Source organism: Corvus kubaryi, unplaced genomic scaffold (genome assembly GCF_017639235.1).
Source record: "Corvus kubaryi isolate FWS band 111438036 unplaced genomic scaffold, C.kubaryi_AGA036_p1.0 37385, whole genome shotgun sequence".
Lineage (NCBI taxonomy): Eukaryota > Metazoa > Chordata > Aves > Passeriformes > Corvidae > Corvus > Corvus kubaryi.
In genome coordinates, this window is record NW_024581127.1 from 4649952 (window position 1) to 4671677 (window position 21726).

Consider the following 21726-nt stretch of genomic DNA (forward strand, 5'->3'; position numbering starts at 1 on the left):
TGTTTTTTGTATTAAATAAAATAGTCTGTATTTTGGATAAATAAATGACCTAAATACCATCATGTCTGGTCTAACACAGTAAGTTTGTAGAAATGGTGGCATGGGGAAAGCTTGGTCGAAACCTGGCTTTGGTGTGGTAGCCAGTCATTTGTTAGCTTTTAGTTGTTTTCTTTTCCACTTTTTCTCTTAGTTGTTCTACTAGTGAGTGATAAAGAAAGAGAAGACACTGTCATTGTACACATGAACTGATGTGGTTTTACTGCATTTGGCCACACACTTACAAGAAATATGCTGGTACAGAGCAGCCACAGGTCTTATCTCTGCCGCCACTCCTTTCACAAAAGAATGATCTTTACATCAACAGTTTCCACCCTTGGCTTGATAAGGTTGCAGTCCTCCCTTTTGCTCTTGGTCGAATGCAGAGATTAAAAACACTCAGTTGATGCAAACGGTGGGTTGATACAACACACAGAATGGGGTGTAGATGTGCTTCACACAACAGAGAGCAGAATTGAAGGGGAAAATGTTGCTTGGAGGCAAGACGCCTCTTTAATTGATTATGGCAAGGAAAATCAAATACCATATCTGCTTTTTCCCTGGAGTATATTGAAAATGATCATAACTAACATCTGTTCATGTTAAGCAAATACTTGTCAAGATTTAAACTTCTGTTTGCATACAACTCTGAGTAGTGCATCTTAAAGTCATACATATTCATATAGAATGAAGAATGCATAATGTCTGCATAAAAAGATAAGCTGTATGACTATATATGAAGACAACAACTACAATTCTCACAGCACTGTCATTGGTTAATTTTAAAATATTCAAGCATTATTTAAAAAACAGTAAGCTGAACTTAAAACTACACTACAAAAAATTGTATAACTGAACCAATGCTGACTTGTTTTCTTCAATATTTATCAATTTTAAAGTTTCCCTTTTTTTTCCCCTAACACTTTTTGTTAATTCATTGTTATTTTAACCTCCAGTAACACGATCAGACTTCTTCTGCCTCTGGGCAATTGAGTTATGGTCTCATCTCGAGGTCTAAGGGAAGTGTTCAATTTTATTTTTTTCCACAGTTGAATAAACAGTACCATGTATACTATCTCTTGTGTTAGAATAGTGTTGTCTTCACATAAGACTCAAATAATGGTATTAGTCATTCATTTCCTTGTACACATACACCCTATTGCGTGTTGACAGGTTTATAAGGATGCAGTGGCAGCCGTGGGTGCTGGGAAGCTCCTAGACGACAGCCTTTGAATCCTTGCAGTCCTGAGCAATGGTGCCTGAGTTAGTCTGTTTATTGTCTGCTTTCTCTCCCAGATGCTTGACTTGTCTGAAAGATTAATACATTAACAAGAGTGGTAAGGTCCAGGGTTGCACATCTTTAAGACATGTTTATTACCAGATGGCACATGAGATTCAAAGGTCACTGTGGAAGGTAACATTTTAAAGTGAAACAACAATATTTATGTTCAAATAGTATGCTGATGAGATCATATGGAAAAATGTTTCTGATTAAATTAGTTTATAAATAGCTACAATATATCTACTGAAAATTCCAAGTGCCACTTTTAGACTTACTTCTTTTATTCTATTACTTCCTAATTTATTTAGTAACACAAGACTACTTTCCTACATAAACAGACTAGCAGCTGGAAAAAAAACGTTTACTGGATGGACAATCCCACTTTCTTAAATAATTTAAAATCCAGTGTGAATCCTGGTTCTATTGTCTCCTACTTAGAGCTAATATTCCATATCAGAGTTTTTTAAGACCCGAAAAAAAATTCAACTTTTAAATTCTCTGAGGAAAAATTCAGCTTGCAGTCATAATGACTTATTGGCAGGCAGCTATGCTTATTTACAGGCAATATCATGTGCTATAACACATTTGACAAAAATCATGTTATGCTACTTACACAGAATCCATACAATGGAAAGAAAATCCTTTTCTTTAGCTTTTCTATAGGAATGACTGTGTCATAGCTCATTAGTAAACAGTATCAGTAATGCCAAACCTGAAATCATGTTTATCCTCTCAAATTGACACAAACTGTACATAAATTCCAGAGGAAATAGTTTTGCAGAGGTTTATAAGGGCAACTAAGCTCTTAATTAACATTTCTTATCTACCGTGCCACGCAGGCATTAAAATGCAGAGGATTTAAATGGTACTTACTTTTCATGTGATCCGTTCTCAACTTTCATAGCTCCTTCCACTGGATCCAGTCCTTGTTCTGAAAACTGTTTCAAGGCACTTAATGCTGCCTAAAGAAAAAATGAGTTGTCAAAAAACCCAGTGACACAATTGTACTAGCACCAAATGAAGGAAGGTGTGTGTTTTGATATTCTAGATTTAATTCATTTCCTGTACATTGAAGCAATTTAGACTACAGAGCTAACAGAGTGGGTATGCAACAGCTCCATGACAAACAGCTGGGCTTGTGCGTGGGTTGAGGAGATCTCCTTCTTCCTGGGCATATGAGTGGCTCCCCTTTGTGTCAATGCAAGCTTCATCACTTATATGAAGAATAGGATATACTTTTAGGATTCTTGGCTTTTTGGCTGTAAAGTCTCTCCAGCTTCCCCATGTGCTTTCCTAGAGCCCACACTTCCCAGAGATCCTATGGACAAACTTCTATCTTGCAGATGGTTGCAGAAGGTGTGAGCAGTGGGAAGAGGCTCAGCAGGACACTACCAGCACTCCAAAGTCAGATCTGGAACAATGTTACAGCCTGATCTCTTATACACAGGTAGTGAATTGTACTAGACAGGGAGCCAATATGGGGTGATTAGGGCGAATCAGGAATAGAAGAACAGTCAGTTTTTATCTAGCATTTTCCTCTGCATTCTTCACTGACCAACTTCTGCTTCATCTGCTATGAGTCCCACTTCTTCTCTTCCCTCTATCTGCTTTGGTAAAAAAAATAATTATTTTTTATAACTGATTCAGCAAAGGTTGATTATGAAACTCTCTGACGCCACATGGCCAACTTTGAAAACAGAGCCAGCACAATAAAAGAGCTGAGGTCAGTTCTACTGCAAAGGTGAAATGTAAAGCAGAACCGCAAAATGGATTTTGCTTTTTAATCACTTCCTCCTGAGATGCATTCAGAACTAATCACAGGGGAAAGAAAAGGTGACTTTCCACAGACATTTTGCCCTAAGGTAACACCTCCAGCAGTGAAACTGACTGCAGGCCCTAAAGAACTGTTCATGACTAAGCAACAACTGTTGCTCTCTTCCTATGTGTTGGGACAGAAAGAATCTAGGTCTCTATCTTCACTTCCCTCAGAGAACAGGGACCCTGCTTGGAACAGGAGCTGCCATTGTCATGAAGTACTAGATTTGCTTTTGTACTAATCCTTTGCCTGGATTCTCTCAACAGCTCCTTCGCTTGAAAGGAATGTTTATACAACTTAAATATTATTAGACAATGTGTATTTTGGTGAGATGAATAACAGCACAAAAATTGCCAGGCTGCCCTAAAGTAAAAGACCACGTGTCCCATATTTGTCTATAGTAATGACTAGCTGCTAAAGCCTCAGAGGGCTGTACAAGGTACTCCTACCCATAATGCATGAAACTAGAATCTTTCTGGTCTGTGAAATGATATGGTTTGTGCCCTGACCAAAAAAAAAAAAAAAAAGCTAAACATTTTATAAAGTCTCTTGGTAAACCTCAGATTGTCACTGTTACCTACAATCCACTCCACCTTTACCATGTGTTCTCTGAGCCCCCTGTATGAGGTCCCATTACTGGATCTTTCACTGTTATCACTCGCGGAGTTCCCCAGAGAGAATTCTCTCTTTCCTCATTTCTTCTGTTTTTCTTGATGTTTTGATATATTTCCATTCTTCATAACAGTTCTTTCTCTACCACCTCATAGTGTCCCTTGAAGCTTCACATGTGCATTCTCTATGCCTGTAAGATCTAACTACCATCTGTCTTTCCATCCTTGATCTTGACTGCACCGCAAAATCACTGTTCACCACAAATAATTCCTCCAGTGGTAATGAGGGTTTTCAACTACTCTCTTCTTAACTTTTCTGTTCCAGTAACCCAGCACATTTCTTCATCCTGATTTCTCTCTTCTCCTCCTCTCCCTGAGGTCCTTGTCATCACAATGCAAGCTCTACTCATCACGTGAGGAAGGGGAGTGATTCGGTCTCCTATGCTTCCTTGTACTTTAATTGCCCATGGGTTAGCAACTGTGAGAAAGAATCCAATGGGTAGGGATTGGCACCCAAGAATCTTCTGTCTTCTCATATCCATTTATTCCTGATGCACATTAGCAAAACTATCAGAATTTCCTTCCTTCTTATGTATGGTAAGCCAAAGCCCATTACCAGGTAGCACTGCAAGGAGAGAAGGAAGCTGAGACATCCACTCCTCCCACACAGTTAAACTGCTACCTCATATGTTTCTCAACCCACCTTGTTTACTTTTTCATATCCACTCTTAGCTTCCTGGTCTGATGTGTGAATTGTAAACTTATTGTGGAAGAACTATGTGTTCAGGTTATTTGTTTGTACAGTGACTTGGACGAAAAGGCCCTGATCAGAGTTTGTAAGTAGAGCCAAGTAAAGTTTCATTCAAGATTAAATCACAGACTGATCATATGATCTGCAGAACAGTCTGGTGTCAATTAGGGGTAACTGAAATCACAAAATCATCAAGAGATTAATTAGACCAACACAAACATCCTAATTCTAGAATTGTTGAGTAGCTCTGTTACTTACTACTGTTTTACTCACAAAACAGACTAATTGCAAGGCTTCCCACATAAATTACAGGATTACAGAGCAGCTTTCAGGGTTGTTTTCCAGGAAAACTGATTTGAAACTTCCTGGATGAATATTAGCCACTATCTTAATAGAATCAGATCAAGAGAGCCCCTCTCCTCTTCTATCATCAAGGGAAGAAGTACTACAATATAAAATAATGGACAATTTGCCTGTAAGCATGGATCATTGGGTGTCAGTGGGAGCATGGGAGCATAGGGGTGTCAATAAAGTAAATATGGAACAATTAGAGGAAACACATAAAATGAAAATATGATTCAAGGTGTTCAATGATAAGCATGTTTAATACCAACACAACTTCCAAGTCTTAATGCTTATAACATGGTGCAGTCTCACTGCTCCATCTCACCCTTCTTCAAGCCATGCCTTTCCCAAACTGAAATATGACATAAAAGATAAAATCTCAGACCTATTGCATTTGTAACACCAAGTATCAGAGTGGCCAATCGGCAGGGCATTAGTCCTGTGCCTGTATCCTAAATCTTCCAGCTACAGGTGTCAGGGTGTTTTTATGAGTGCTGTTGAAGTCTGCCTTTTTCTTCCAGCTCCTAAATGCTCTCCCACCTAAGACCTCCAGCTGCTCCCAGGGTTAAGTTTTTCTTCCCCAGGTTCTCTCAACCTCCTGCACCTCACAGTCCCTCTTTAATTTCCAGTTTCCTAATGTGTTCCAGGTTTATATGAGGTCCGATTTCTTTTTCATGGAAGCATATCTTACTCACCATAAGTTACCTGTGGGGGAAGCCTAACTTCTTATATCCCAATGTTTGCAACAAGATTTGAGTTTTGGGAAAGTTTATTTCCTTTTTAAAAGGTCCATTCATGGGATGTGGATGAAGGGGAGTAGAAGAATGGTAGAGAGAGCCTTGCAGTGTACTAACACCTCCCCCTTTTCCTTCTCCCATAGCCTGCTTGTATTTGGAAGGATCAGCAAGCTAAGAGAAGCAGGTGAGTAAACAATACTTTGGATTTTAATAGATGTCTTTAATGTTTCTTCCCTCCCTGTCATGCCCCTAGACAGACATGGAGATGCTGGATTCAGGAAGGAAGCTGGTAGCTTAGAGGCTGTGACCTGAATAGGCAGCAGAGTGACACAGAGCTCAAGTAATCTGCAGTGAAGAAGAGTTACAAGCAGACACCAGGCTAATTTCATCCATGATTCAATTCTATTAGTCCCAATAGATTTACACCACTTGGCTTAAATATAACTTATGAATGGCAGATAACTTAGGTTAAACGAAAAGGAAAGAAAAGAATGGAACATTTGACAGTGAATCTGGTGAACAATTTCCTCTTTTAAGGGCTCAACACTTCCTTCCATTGATATTTTCCTTACAATAGAGCATCTGCACAGATATAGAGAAATTTTTCTCTCCCCCAGAAGATTTTACAACTGTTTTGTGAGTGAAGCCCCATAGGTTACAGAACAGATGTCCTTACACATTTCTTGTATCACTTGTTTTCTGTGTAGCTACAACAGTGCCAAAAATACGATGCCAACAGGATGCACCGCACTGCTAGCTGTTTGTCTTGGCTGCCATTTCCATTATTAGTATGTGTGTGTATCAGGATGGGAATGGATGTTTCCAGTCATTTTTTAGCTTTCCTCAAGTCAGCTGGCAATTAGTAAATAGCACTGAAACTTGTAAATATTCTTCCTGTTTCTCACTCTGGGGATTAAGTGTCTTATAATGACAATCTAGTAACATTAGATCATTCTTTAGCAAGAACAGCAGACAGGCACTCCACTAGCCCATATGCATTTCAGATCACATCCTCACGATAAAATTTTCATGTTTGTTTTAACACAGTATGTGGTTTGTGTTTTTCCTCTTAAATTTGTATTACATTTCAGCTTATTCCATGAAACTGAAAATTGTAAAATTTTGTTGTTCTCTGTGGCCCTTCCAGTTGACTTTACCAAGGAGGTCTGAGACAATCCTAATAAACACACTGCTTCATACTGTTAGTTCACTGGTGATATGCCTCCAAACATCGGTTTTCTAAGTACATAAAAAAACATATTCAGCTTGGCCTTCATCAGTGTTTTCTGAAGACATAAAATTACAGGCAGAAACTGCAAGACTGACTTGTCAGGGTCCAGAGAAGGTCATGAAGGACAAGATTTTACTGTCTTTAGTAGCTGAGTCTTAGTTCAGGACAGAGTTTGCAGAGTCAAGTGATTCATTGTTGTCATATTTCTTGTAGTCACATGCCATATGCATCAACAAGTCTCTGTTGCTTGAGTTTAGGCTTGAGAACGTTTGCATACCAGGTTACCATGATAGACAGATATAACTCTAGTCCTGGATTTTAGTTGCAAGCCAAAAGCCTAGACAACAGCAGAGTTAATATATGAGCAAAACTGGAAGCAATTGTATTTACAAACAAATCCATGTTTATTTGCTTTCTAAATCAAAAGAAAAAACGTCCCCCGAATCAGTTAATTTCTTTCCCTCTCCCTGACTATTGAGGCTTCAAAAGGCAATGTCAGCTCTGCAATAGCATTGCAGCAAAGCTGTCTGCATCAGTGATGAGATGCACTTCATGACTTTTTAATATGTGGATTTCTATTCCACATGTAAAGGCTATTGAAAAAACCCCAAAAATATTACAGCTATAGAGGTGAGTTTGAAGGCTCGGTGTCCCAAGACTGACCAACTATTTAAATTTGTATGTATTCAAATTATTGCTCTTGATGGTTGATTTTGATTTCTCTAGATGAAGAAATTTTTGACTAAGCTTCCACCTGGCTTTAACTTGCCCACACCCAATACTTCGTGCATACAGAAATACACAAAGATATATTTGTTTGTGTAGACTTATATACATGCACACAAAGTATATACAATTTGACTCCTTAACATACCTATTTAATTCTCTTGGATTTGTCAGGTTGGCTACATACAAGCTGAACAAATACTAAGTATTGCAAACAAATCCCTTTTTCCCACAGCTTCTGTAGTAAATGAATTTACTATATTGCAAACAACAGCTCCTACTAGGAGTTTTCATTGCTTTCCTTGCAATGTGCTGCTCTCTCCAGTTGATTAAATCTTATGTGAACCAATGTTAAAATCTGTTTGAATATTAAGTTCAGAAAGGCTTTTCACAGCACAAAGAGTAAACCTTAATTAAATGACTTTAAGCTCCTTCCTCATATGATTTATGATATGCATGAAAAACACAGGGTTATAATCTGATTAACTCATGTAGTTTACATGGAAATAGCATTTTCCAAACTGATTAATCTCTGCACAAAGGCATAGTCACCTGATAGGCTTAACGCTACTGATGGCGCCTGTCAAGAGAAGGAGCTTGGAGGATAGGAGGAGTCCACTATTTTCAAACAAAGAGTGATGATTCACAGATGTAGCTTAGAACAAGTTCCACATAGTAGTTAATGCTGCCCCCAGGCAACTCATGCAGCCAGAATTTAAATGACACACAATCCATGTACAGCCTGACCTTGCCAGCTTTCTGGGGGTAATCCTAAAGTAAGGATTAACTGTTCTTGAACAATTTTTCCAATATATTAAACAGAGCTTCTGTCAACAACAGCATGCATATCACCTTCTTCCACCTAGTTTTATTGGACACGTGTACTCATTCCTACACGTCTTCTAATATTCTGAGAAGTGCATGGAATGAAAGGCACTATTCAACATGGAATTTTATTTCTATAGGTTTTGATCCTCAACCTAAATTCATCTACTTCATCTACTTAAGTAACGGGACTGCTTAACACTTAAGAGAATCAGTTGGGCATGGCTTATTTTCCATGCGAACCACCACACTAGAAATCTGACCACCATTCTTGGGACCATGCAGTAATTCCAGGAACAATGAATGGTGAAGCATTCTCTCAAAGCCCAAGAAAGAGCTGCATAATCATCTGCGGTGAGACAGCTCTTTTGTTTTAATGGTGATACAAATCTTTCCAGTCACAAAGAGAGAAAAGCATGCTGAAAAGCACCTGTTTAAAAATTAGTAAAAGGTATGCTTTTGTATGAAGAGGATTTCATGAATAATACTTAAAGTCAAATACATCTCAGTTAACACAATATAAGAGATTAATCCAGCATGGAGAAGTCAGTCTAGTTGCCAAGTTTAGGTTGTGTTCTTACTTGTGGGTAGGAATAAGAGAAGAAGGGATTGCTAAAGGATCTATGTGGGGCTCGGACTGTACGGGACTGATCTTTAATATGCTTCTTCTCAGACTCCTCCCACACACATATTCCCAGTTGAAAGCAGCAACATCCTCAAGTCCTACCAAGACTTTTGCTTTCATGACGATTTATGCAGGAAACCAGTAAGTTGATGTTTCTTCAAGAACATCTCAAAACGGCTTTCAGATTCAGTGTCAGTATCTACTGAGGTATGTGTACATCCTCTAATGGTGAAGTGAGGTGTGAAAGTTGGGCCTCAGTACCAGCAGTCAAAATAACTCTTAGATAGTTAAAATAGAATTAAAAGTTAAGTAAATCTTTTATCAGATATTTCCAGTATCTTTTCAGTGTATCTGCTCTAGATTTTGTCTAGAAATCTGGAAGTTCTTTTAAAGTAAATTTATTTCTAAATTCAAAACTTCAATTTTTCCTTCAGTTGCTGCAATTCCAAGAACAAATACAGAAAGAATCATACATCATCACAGCTTACTTATGAACATGAAAGAAAATATTTTAAAATTAAATTTCCAAGTGTTTATACTACATATATACAACAGAATTTTACTAGATGGCAATTAAACTTAAATTAATCTTGCTTCTAATTTTAATCCTTATACAAAGGCTACCTAAACACTAACTTTCAGAAGGAGGTACACATCTAAGTAATATAGGTGCTTTCAGTAATTAGAGACTTCCAAATGAGAGTATTTAGATAGCCAATTATTGTATCAGTAGGTAGAGGTTTAAATCATGCAACTGAGACAACACTCAAGCATGATTGAGAAGATGCAGATAAAAATTAAAGGAGATTCTAAGAAAGACCGATTCAAATGTAAAACTGAAAACAGCAGAATTTATATCCTCAGGCAAAATCCTGCACCAGCATTGAAGAAAGACCATGAATCACTTTCTCATCCCTGATGGCTGGAAAATATCCTTGTCAGCTGTGTTCTCAGAATGATTTGGTTTATTTATTTATTTATAGGCATTTCTCCACATCACTGCAATAGATTTGCAAGTCTGCTGTCATTAACCCAATATGTATTGCAGAATATTTTGACCTCTTGATTTGAAATAAGTGGACTGAGATTCTTGACTGCCTAAGAGTTTACAGTGACTTCTAAAATATGTTGTATTAGACAATCCTCTTCATTTATTTGACCTCCACAGTTACATCCTGGTTTTGACATCACTGCCTCTGCCTTCACTACAAAGGTATCAATACATAAATGACCGTGTTGTTCCTGATGAGGGGATAGGCCCTGACCCATATAGTAATGTAAATATAGCTAGAACTCTTTTAACAAACTTAATGAGCTATAAGCATTTATTCTGTTATTTAAGTGGTTTTCTTAGGCAATTGCTCATGCACAGTGGTCAAAAAAAAAGATATTAAAAGATTTTTATGAATTCCCAAATATCCACACCAAAATCAGTATACAACAAGATTCAAGCTATCAAGTATATTACTCAATACTCACATCAACATGGTTACTCTTTCGCTTAGTAAACTGAACTTGTAAAAAACACTCACTGGTGTTTAGATACTTTTTGCCTCTCCTTGCAAATATCCTCTTTTTCATGAGACAAAGTGTCACTAAGGAACAGAGGTAGTTCATTTAATGCTGTTTTTAAAGAGAAGGAAACCAAAGAGGCAGAGCATGAGACAGAAAGAGCTGGCCCAAGGTCAGGCAATAAACGTAAGAATCAGTTTTACTAGTTTACATGCATTTTTTCATAGGCCAAGCTAGAAAGAGGGGGATTCTAAATAAAGGTATTTAATGATAGAAAATTTTAAAAGACTGCACTGCAGCCATTTAATTCAAATGCCTCATTCCTATCACTATCACTCATCAAGCTATCATCTTCCCAACAATGCAAAACATTTTCTATGACATAGTGGAGAAAAAGACTCCCTTTTAGGAGAAGATGACTGGTGAGAGCCTCTCACAATTTTTTTTGCTGAAATAATCTAAAGAGTACTTTCCCCCTGCAATGTTTAACAAAACTACCTATTTTTTTCTTTAGACTTGACATATTTTTATGTCTAAAGACCATACACTTTGCTTTAGACATGGGAGCAATTTCCTAAATATCAGATTCCTTGGTTTTAGCAATTTTAGAATGAAAGAATGCTTATTCTCTCATACTGAGACCATTACCTTAAATTTTAAGCGCTTGTCAGTCTAAACATGACTAGAAACTTTGGTTTGAAGACAAAAGCAACAGATTACACTTAATGCAAAGCACTGGCCATTGGTTTCTTCAAGCAGCAAATTGCAGCTGGAACAATGGGGGAGTTTAGGGCTGTAGATTCTTGCCTTACAACATCTGTAATGAAGCCCATGTACTAAATTCTATCCTATCTCTGCTTCTGTGAAACTCTACTCCTGTGGCCGTCACGCTGGCATTCAGAGAAGGTACTTCCACCCTCAGAGCCCTAATGACCAATCCCCCTCTTCATTCTCCAAGTCTCATTTTACAAGAGTGCATGTATGTCCAACAAAGTACCAAATCTAGATTGACAGCTAAAAGCATTATATTTAGCATATATGGCATGTAATTAGAAATTTGAGTGTTTCCAAAAGGAAAAAGTTTTGATTCTGATCTTAGAGTATTCTTTCACTGCATTAGCTGGTATGTTTTTCCTAATTGAAGTTGATTTAAGTGCGAGCAGAGTCAGATCCAAGAGCTACAGGACAAACTTCTCATCTGAAGTAGTTTGCAATATAATTTTGCCTTTGCTAACTGTTGATGGCGTGTCCTCATCCCATTTTAACCTACAACCATCAGCTCCTTTAATGGAAGTGTCTATAAAGATCTTCTCTAAAATATGCTTTTCCAGCACACTTAATGTCTTTTAATGTCTTTCCAATTAAATCCAGATGTGAAAAGCTTAAGGAACAGTTCTCAGGACTGAAAAAGATGACATAAATCTTGCAGCTGACAGAGATCCCACTGAGCTCAGTTGGGGAAATTCACAGAGGACTTCTTGTGGGCCAGGAAAGCTGCTGGGTATAAAGACAGATGTGTATACTCCTATTAAAAAAATTTAAATAAAAACTGACTCCTACAATGAGGCATCCACAATTATCAGGGACATTACTAATTCAATCCCTCAATGTGCTGAACACATCCTGTGCGGTACAAATTTCCCTCATCTTTTTGGGAAGTTTATCAGAGTTGAAGGGGGTCACATCTGTTCAGGAAAGAGCCCCTCACCTTTCAGGATTGCACCTCTTAAACCAGTGTAGGGGCTGATACTGGAAAACACCGTCTGTCTTGCTCTCTTCCTGCTATCAACAGGGAGGTAACATACTCTGCAAAACAATACTGAATATCAGTCCACTCTCCTTTATCTCTTCCATAATCAAGTTAGCATAATAAATTGTGGTTTTATTACAGAAGACTCCCCAAATGTGATATTAATTATAAATTCTTACCAGTCTGATGGGAAACTGGGCATTCCTAGTGGCTGACTACCACTGCTGTGCAAGTGCTGTTTGTGCAGCTGTCAATTTGGGGTTTGTTTTGGTGTAATCCCTTGCACACCCTTAGGATTTTTTTTTATTATTTTATTTTAACAACTGTACATCATCTTATTTTGCCAAACTGTAAATGTAGGCTTAGATCAAGCCACATCTTTCAGAGGGACAGGAAATGTCCACACACACAGTTTGTATTAAAGAATGTCTCTAGAAAACTGCCCAATGCTAACAACCTTCATACTTTCCAACCTTCCTACTTCTTATTTAGTTATTTTTGAAATTAGTAAATTATCCAGACAGATCAATGATTTTTAAAGAGTTGCATGTTTGTGAGACGTCAGAAAAGAAAAGAGGAAGAATGTTCCAGGATAGAAGAAAAGCCCGTTTCTAACTGAAGCTTAAGTTTGGGCCCACGTTCATTAGGGATGGGAACATCAGCAGTGACATTTTGGATAGTATTACTTAATTTCTTTGCATTTTTCTATGTCCATATGAAGGTTTTAGCATGATTTGTTGTCATGAGTGAGTGTATAGAAATATGAAACTAACTACCTGAATTAAAGGACAATCTTATGTCCTCAAGTACAACAAGTGATCCAATACTGGGATCTCAACAATAGCACAAAGCTAACACTGAAAGCAGCAGGCTCCTAAACACACACACAAACTCTCTTGAAGACAAGATTCCTCTGGTTCACAGCTTGCTTTACTTTTCACAATGGCCAGCACTTTTGAGACTATCACTCCTTCAGGGCTGAAGGCTGGATCTGACTCCCACCAGAATCACTGCTTCATGACCATCACTCAGGAGACAAGAGGAATGCCCTTCCCTTGGAATGAGCCGCTGCTGCCATGAGGATCCCACTCCTGGCGAGCTCAGGGAATGAGCTCAAATCTTTTGCACTTTGCTGCCTGGGACCACCAGGCCAGCTCTGATTTATAGCTTTTACTTTACAGCTTTATGATACAAGAATGTTCACTTGTAATTACAACAGCATTTTGTTGGCTCCCTGCCTTCACTTGGGTATGTGCAACACCATATCCTTCATTCCAGCCTTTTTTATGTCAGGACCCCAAATTTGAGAAGTACATCAGTATTACAAGGATGCTGCAGGTCTTGCTGCTCCTTAAAGAGGGGACTTGCACATATTTGTTCAGGGGGACACGTGAGCAGCTGGATCTGACATTCAACTAGGAGTCTAGTGGAGAGCTGGTCAAAATTCTTCCTCAGAAAAATATTAAACCAAGAAAACACTTTTTATGAGAATGTATGACTTCTGAAAAAAGGTTTTTTTAGATCCGGGATGGACACTTCAGTCAAAATATCGCAGACAAGTGCAAAATATAACCACTGGGCTAATGACTGCTTGGTGTGCCCCATTCACACACTTGCTGATTTGTCTCTATGAGAAAAATTCAACAGGTCTCTAGTTTATTTAAAAGTGAATGGAAATACTTGTACTCTTGATGTCTTTTGTGGGATAAAAAATCTGTTTTATTCAAAAGAAGGTGACCCTGCCTTTAAGCTGCTGTATCACCTTGTAGAAACACTTTAGCTCCATGTTTTTCAGACCTACACTTAGCTCCTGAATTTGAGATAATCAAGCAGTACATTTCCATCACTTGTGGTTTAAATTTGATTTTGTCATTTTCAGTAGAGGCATAACCCCCTTCAGGGAAAATTCCAGGTATTTTAGATACCATTTAATAGTTAACTGTCAAGCAATTTCCAAGTCTTTTAAACAAAGAATACTTCTGTGCTAGCTTAATTTATAGAGCCATATATGTCCCATTTTAAGTGGATGTGATTAAGAAGAAACACTAAGCTTAGATTATTCTACTAAATGAGAAAAGTTTAAAGCCAATAAACTGTATCTAGGATTTTAGCTGGGAGATGAAATAAAAGGCACATTTGTTCCTGGTCACTGAATTTTTAACCTGGGTCTGTTGCTCCTGCTGTTAAGCTCCTATACATTCCTTACTAGCCCATAGTGTCCAGCATTTCCAGCTCTCAGAGCCTGGAATTAGAGGTGAACTGCAAAATAAAGCCAGGGTTTTTTGAGAGCTAGTGTATGGAAAGCATCATGTATTCTGACAGAAGGAGGCAAGTGAAAAGGTTAAGTTTTAAAAAGAGGTCTTCTACAGATTTTTAGAAATTTAGATTAGATGTATAAAGTCCGACCTACCTTTTGGGTCTGAGAATTCTGGCAGTATCTGAGAAATGGAAAGATGCTGCTGAATCTGGTGGATGAATGAAAGCTGTACATTGTCTAGCTCCTTAGTACAGAAAAGGAGAGGTTGAGCCTTATGCTCCGACTCAGGTCTCTATCTTGGGTATGAGAATACTTTTCAAGTGTTATACAACAAGCAGGAGTGAAAAAAACTGGGTTTCTAGCAGAAAAAAACCCTATACTGTTTCTGTCCCTCCTATGCCTTTTCAAGCTTATATTCTTTTTTCTTTTTTTTTTTTAAGTAGACTATTTTGACCTGCCTTCTTGCAATACAGGAGCTTTAATATGACTTCATTGCTTCTTCTTTTACCTAACAATCCTGGGTATTTCCTTAAGGTAAAATAAAAAACTAATCTGCCTTCAGTGACTCATCACTCCAGTGATCAAGTTAAATTACACCATTGCAGAAGTCTCATAAGACATATTTTCCCCCTGCCTAGTCCAGTGCTGCTATTTTACACACAAATTCCAGCATTTCTTAGCAAATGTGTCTTGAGGTGAAGGATTAGTCTTCACTTAAAATCAGCAGCAACCTCCTTCCTGTGTGTTTTGTGAAGTGGTAGATGCACTTTTTATTGGATTCTTTTATATTTTCGATTGCTTACAGTTCTCCTTTTTAATGGAAAGGCCAAATCTACCCTCAGATTCAGCTTCTGTTCCTGTTTGTGTGTTGATTTAAGTAGGAACTGGCCTTGTTCACTTGGATTTGTTTTAGCCATTAACTCCTACTTCAGTCTGCTACTGCGCAGGTAGAAAGGTAAAAGGAATAGTAAGAGGCACCTTCAGTCAATTCCATGACTGCTGTCCTGTGTGCTTTTCTGGTAAGAATGGTATATGTTGGGTACTGTGTAATTCAAACAGTGCTTCAAGAGAGACAGCAGGAACCAGATTTCCTCAAGAACTTCTTAAATTCAGGAACCTCTCCAACTGGCAGGTCACTAATGAAGATTAGATGCTCCTTTACTCTGATTAACTGAGTTCTGCATCTATGGACCTGCTTTTCCTCCATTTACAGTTACAGTCAAAAATACAGATATATGACCAAAAACTTTACCGAGCAACTGGGCTTTAGACGGAAGATCTGCTAACGGCTATTTTATCATTTCATCCTAGCATCTATCATAAAAATTCATTAACCACAGCTGTCAAAAAGAGCTAACTCAAAATCTTGCTAGTTACAAAATAACTTGTCAGGATTAGATTCAATAAAAAATTCAGGTGCTGTAATAATAATAATTACAAATTAGGCGCTGTAAGAGTGAAGTTTTAAACAGCACATCCCTGGAATAAAATCAAAGGTCTAAAGTTAAGTACTCAGGTTTTTTACTCAGCATTAAGATCAGACAGGTTTCTCTGAAGAATGAGCTGAGAAAGCTACACAGTGAGTACCTGCAGGCAATGAAGTACTCCAAGCCTAGGGGTCAACTCCTGGTCCTCTCTGGAGTTCAACTTCAAAGCCAGGACCACAGGCAGAGGCCTGGCAGCTTGGTCAGCTGGTGTCTACAAATGTACAGTCCTCTCCTGCAGACAGCTGGCTCTTCAGCTCTTTGAGAGACCTGAGCAAAGCTCGCTGTTGTCATTGAGAAAGTGACCACCAGAGAAGTGGGTGGAGATAAGATTCCCCTTTTTGTTAGTGGCACAGATGTGAGCACTATTGTCCAGAGTATGAGACATACAGATTTCAGATTTCTTAGCTTTAGGTCAACAAGCTACATATCCTACCTCCTAGGTGACAATCTAACCTCCAGGATCAGTGATAGGGAAGATTCAGCTGTTGCAAAAAAAATAAGTCAACATACATGGATCAAAGAAAAGGAGGGGTCTGACTCCGCAGGCTGATCACAGCCGTTACTGAGCTGTCCTGAGCATCATCCCAGGCTCCCTAGATAATTTCTGCTCTTTATCTAATTGATACTTTAGCAGTAAGCTCAGAAGTGATGAAAGCAGGAATTGCAATTCAGTACTTCTGCTTTTGTGGGCTTCTTTAACCGGTACAATGCAGTAATATTCCTTCTCATCCTTTGTCTGAGCAATCCTGAGTATTTTAAGGTTTTGTTATGTGAAGGCTCTGCTTATCTGGGAAGGTAGATAAATAGCTGCACATGCATTTAGACAGTCTCCTGTGACATGTAATTACTGATACCTGAAGGCTGTGGCAAGAGCAGTGTCTGAGTTCATGTTTCCTGAGTAAATCTATGTTACTGCATAAAGCATGGAAACCACTAGAAATGATCCAACCACAGCTAAGAGGGAAAGCCCTCAGGATGCTGTTTCATTTAACAGTCTTCTGTATAAGGCATGTGAATGTATATACAGCTCTATCTTAATAAAAGATTCTATTAGGATAAATAATAATAATCCTTCACTATTCAAGCTCTCTTTATGCAAATGATTTAATAAGCCTGCACATGTGTGCAAACCCTTTGAGAGGGTTTCCAGGATCAGGATACAAGCAATTTTACTGTGCCATCATAGAGTAAAATTGAGTTAGTTAAAATCAACACACTCAGAATAAAAGCAAAAATACCAATGTAAGTTAAATGATAGTAGAGAGTAAAACTTTGTCCAGTCTCAGTTAGCTCTAAGAATTTAATAATTTTAGTTATCACATAAACAATAAAATCAGAGCATGAAGGAAACACTAGAGTTCTAAGGGAGCTGCCAGAAGCAGAGAAAATACACGCATAATGTTATGCATATTAAACAGTAATATTCCTCAAGCACGAATAAGACCTAACTGAAAGCATGCTTGAGATAACTGTCATGCTATCGAGTTACAGTAAGGAGGAGATCAGACTTATTCTTTCCTTCACAATGAAATCAGTATAAACAAATCATATAATGTTTGGACACCAAACTCCTGAAACAAAGAAACCTAGAAAATCTCTTAAAACCACCCACAGACTCCCCATGCTGGTCTGTGATTATACAACTGGAGAAGATCATCCAAACTGTGATGTAAACCAATGTCAGTCTGCAAAGGATAGTACTACAGTGGTTCTAACAAAAAATAAAGCAACTCCCTGGAAGAGCCATCAGCAAGGAATACTTTCATACTTACCATCAATTTTCCCCATAAATGAGGAAAACTTTTTTAAACTTAGAGAAAGAACTTAACTTAATCCCTACACTGAGGATACAAGAGACACACTCTCTTGTGTGTTTTTACTATACTGTAAAACACATTCGGCTAAACAAAACTGAACCTGGGATTAACCAAAAAGGAAAATGCTTCTTAATGGACCCCACTGCTTTTTGTATTTCAACCTGCTCCTCTATGAACCCCATTTTGTCCTCCTTATTTGTTAAGTGGATACATTCACCTTCATTTTTAGAAATACAGATGCAAAACAGCGTATTGTTTTTTCCCTATGGACTACTCACCAAAAGAAAAGATCCAAGGCTGAAGACCTTGCAGTCCTATCAGTAAAATACAGTGTTTCTGTAGACTGTTTCTACCTCAGAACTGTAGTTTTACACCTTGCCTATCATCTGTAAGCAAACTGTTCTAGACCTGAAAAAACATTTGCCTGTCTAGAAGAGATGTGAAAGGGTCCGGCTCTCTGTAGATATGGCCTAGAAAGTGCAAACCTCTGTGCACCTCTTAGGTGAGGCTTCGCTAGATTCAAGACACACAGTACAAAGAATGCTAAAGCAGTGGACTAACCCAGCTGTCCTGAAGGTGGGGTCTATGACCTATCCATCTTTTGCCCTGTTTCTACTCAATTTAGATTCCACAAGGCTAAAAAAATGTTTAACCGAAATAAGGAGGTAATGATACAATGCAAGCCCATTTGCAAGTGCTGTGGCACTCCTTTCTTTCTAGCTATGACAGAGGAATTTGATACTCAAATGCATTTAGTAAAGAAACTCACTTCATTAGAATCAGCCACCCCTGAAAATTGGTTAATAATTTATATTTCCCTAACATTAATTTCGTTCTTGTTATTAAGCCACAATTGACTGAACTGTAACTTGGTATCAACAATGGGCATTAATCATACAAATGTAAACAAAAGAAGCAGTAATGAACTGACAAAGCTTGTTAGTCTTCTCCAGTAAGGGTGCAACAATTAGCAATACAGTGAATATCAATCATTCAAATGCTGCAAAATTCTCTATATAAAGAGAAGAAATGAAAAATGGTAGCTAACAAAAACTCAGCGATCTTGGAGAAAAAAAATCTAATAATTATTATACTTAACAGACTGTGAAAGAACACTTCATTAAGAAGATGGGAAAATATTTTGTACTAAAATTAATAAATTCTCATTTTCAAGAAAGCAAGTTCTGCAGAATTGACACAAAGTTCATTCTTTCATATAGTGATATATGCTTCTTATATTGCTATATTGCTAACCTTCAAACTTTTTCAGGTCTTATTTACAATATCATGCCCGAATAAAAGCTGTTCTACCGGTATCAGTGTTACCAGCAGCTGCACACTGAGTTACCAACACACTTGTACACGAACAGTGGTTTTGGTGGAACATGAGAAAAAAGATTCTATCTGTTCTTCATGATCACTAGCTCTCTCGTGTTTTAACTAATGCAGTGATTCCATCAAAGCTCAACATATATGAAGAGCTAAAGTCAAATAATTTCCTCCAATATTTTTATATGATTTTCCATATGCAATTTTAACTTACAATGTTTATAAATAAATATAAATTATTATGAATTCTAAAGACAAAATACAAAAGTGAAAAAATGTGCATTTTTGGGTTACATGTTCAATCAAATATAACTCTCACCCTTCACTGGAGTAGGGACACAAAGAAGTCTTCAATAAATTTTAGAATCATTTGCTGGTATTTTCTATATCAGAGTTACAAGTTTACAACATACACTGCATATTTTAATAAACAACACGCTTACTTGGCTAATAATTTCTAAAAAGAGCAAACCCCTCCTTATAACAGCTGCAGTGGCCCAGATGTCACAAAAGCAGAATGCCCTTGCTATGCAGGGGAGGGGCAGGCCTTCCCTTTGCAGAGGCACGTGGAGGTCCCAGCCAGCACAGGCACATTGTGCCTGTGCGGGTAAACATGGAATGAATTTATTTGCTACTGTACAGATAGCAAAGGAGCTTCAGACCTGGGAAACAGCAGTTCCAGCCCCATGCATCAGTCTCCCTTCTGCCCTACAGTGCAACTGCCCAGTTTTTCTGATTTGGCAACTGGAACAAGATTTAGCCTTGAAAAATTGACTCCATAGAGAATATGATATGCACATGTCAAATAACAACTTACCAAGTAGTCAGGGTTGCTTGTTTCTGATGAACAGCGATGTTTGGCAGGCAGAGTTGCTACCCATGCTGTTTGCTTTGTGGGAAGGTAACATTTTCTATTGTGGTCTCTTCAAAGCTCTTAATACACTGTTAGACTAAAAAGAGCAAGCAACAAAAGCTCTGATTTCTCCTGAAGAACAGCAAAGCTTCTTCCTTGTAAAGCACTGTGGAAGGTCCTACCTGGTACTGCTAGAAACTCCAGCCCTCTGCTTTCCCTGGGAATCAGCAGCACAGAGCTTCTAGTCTCCTCCCAAGTTTATTAGTCTCTCTGTCCCTAATTAATGTTTTTTACCAGTTCCCTCAGCAGTGAAAAATTAGTCATTGTGCCCATATCACTGCTGTGCTGCTTCAATTTGCAGGTTGCTTTGGCTGACAGGGTGGATCCTATCCCTGGATATTCAAAGAGTTAACATGGTGCCTATGAGGAGTGGAGGAGCAGGTTTTTGCCTCTAATATCCTGTAACTGGAAAAGGGTAAGCAGAAAGTGAGGAGAGGCTTGAGATCAGACAGAATCTGTGATCCTCATCATGCAAATGAAGGACTAAGTCATGCAGTTTTCTGTTTGGAGAATGCTACCAGTAAGGAGTAACATGACAGCTGCACTCTCATAATAGCCAGTTTGGATTCCTCTGTACTCTTCAGTCATTGTTTTATTACTTTGCATTTAGATGTAGAAAATTCCATGCACCTGCACTATGCAGCATTAAACCCCATATCTACTAAATCTGCCAACAAAAAAGCCAGTTCAGCCGACGGAATTATTTGATGTGGTCACTCACTACAAAGTGGGTTGAAAGCACAAACTTCTCTCAAGCCCACCCCTGTGGAAACAACTGCAGCATTTTACTGATGTGGGCAGGACCCAAGTGAGTAAGGACAATTTGCAGCACACTTGAAAAATAAGTTATTTTTAAAACAAAGAAACAAAGTTTCTTTGTTCAGCTTTAACACGTTTCTTGACTTGTATTACCCACTTCTCCCTTTCCCATTCCCAAGGAAGTTTCCATTAATCATCCCTCTAATGGAAACACTTGTGTCTGATCACTGAGCAGTGGACACAGGCATAGTCTGTGGGCATGCACTGAACAAGAAGCCCAAGGGAAGCCTAGCTGAAAAGTTTGGGAAAGCAAGGATGCCTTTTTAAAATAAACTTTGGAGAGGTCAGCGGGACAGCAAGAGGTCAGCACCAGGCAGCCATTGGGTGGATGGCACAGGAGAAAGACAACAACACTTGTCATTAATTATATCTGTTGGAATGCTACACATTTTCCCCCCAAGTGGTAGTACTCCAGACATCCAAGCACAATCTCTCCCACGTCCTACTCGACCCCAAGCAGGGCACATGCCAAGAAGCTTTCATACACTAAAAGCCAAGAAGTAGCTAATACAAGGGGAGCTTAAAGAATTTAAATTGTCCCTCCGCTTTGAAACATTTTTTTTCCTTTAGTTTCAGGCCATCTTCTTGACTGTCTCCTTTAACAGTGAAATACATATTCTCTTAGAGCTAAATATGGCTAGATTTCTGTGCCCAGCCTCAAGCTAACAGAACTCTTGACTTTTCCTGGAGAGGAATAACTACAGGGAACTGGATTGCCCAGAAGAACTCCACTCTTAAAATCAATCCTGCAAGATCCTTGTACAATGTACCATTACCCAGGTCTAGAGGTATCTGATCTGCGGAGGTGTTGTTTCCTATAAACACTTTTTGCAATATGTCTGCAGATGCCAGAATGC

At 38.4% G+C, this 21726-nt stretch overlaps 1 protein-coding gene across 6 annotated transcripts in view; it reads right to left on the reverse strand.

The window, feature by feature from the left end:
• Positions 1 to 232: 232 nt before the first annotated feature.
• STAU2 (staufen double-stranded RNA binding protein 2) overlaps positions 233 to 21726 on the reverse strand; it is a 169067-nt gene continuing 147573 nt past the window's right edge. For all 6 annotated transcript variants that reach the window (XM_042036126.1, XM_042036124.1, XM_042036122.1 and 3 more), the window contains 2 exons: positions 2192 to 2280; positions 233 to 1345 (listed from right to left, as the gene is read on the reverse strand). In XM_042036126.1, coding sequence (XP_041892060.1) covers positions 1252 to 1345; positions 2192 to 2280 — 183 coding nt within the window. In that variant the 3' untranslated portion in view covers positions 233 to 1251. The remainder of the gene's footprint in view (positions 1346 to 2191; positions 2281 to 21726) is intronic.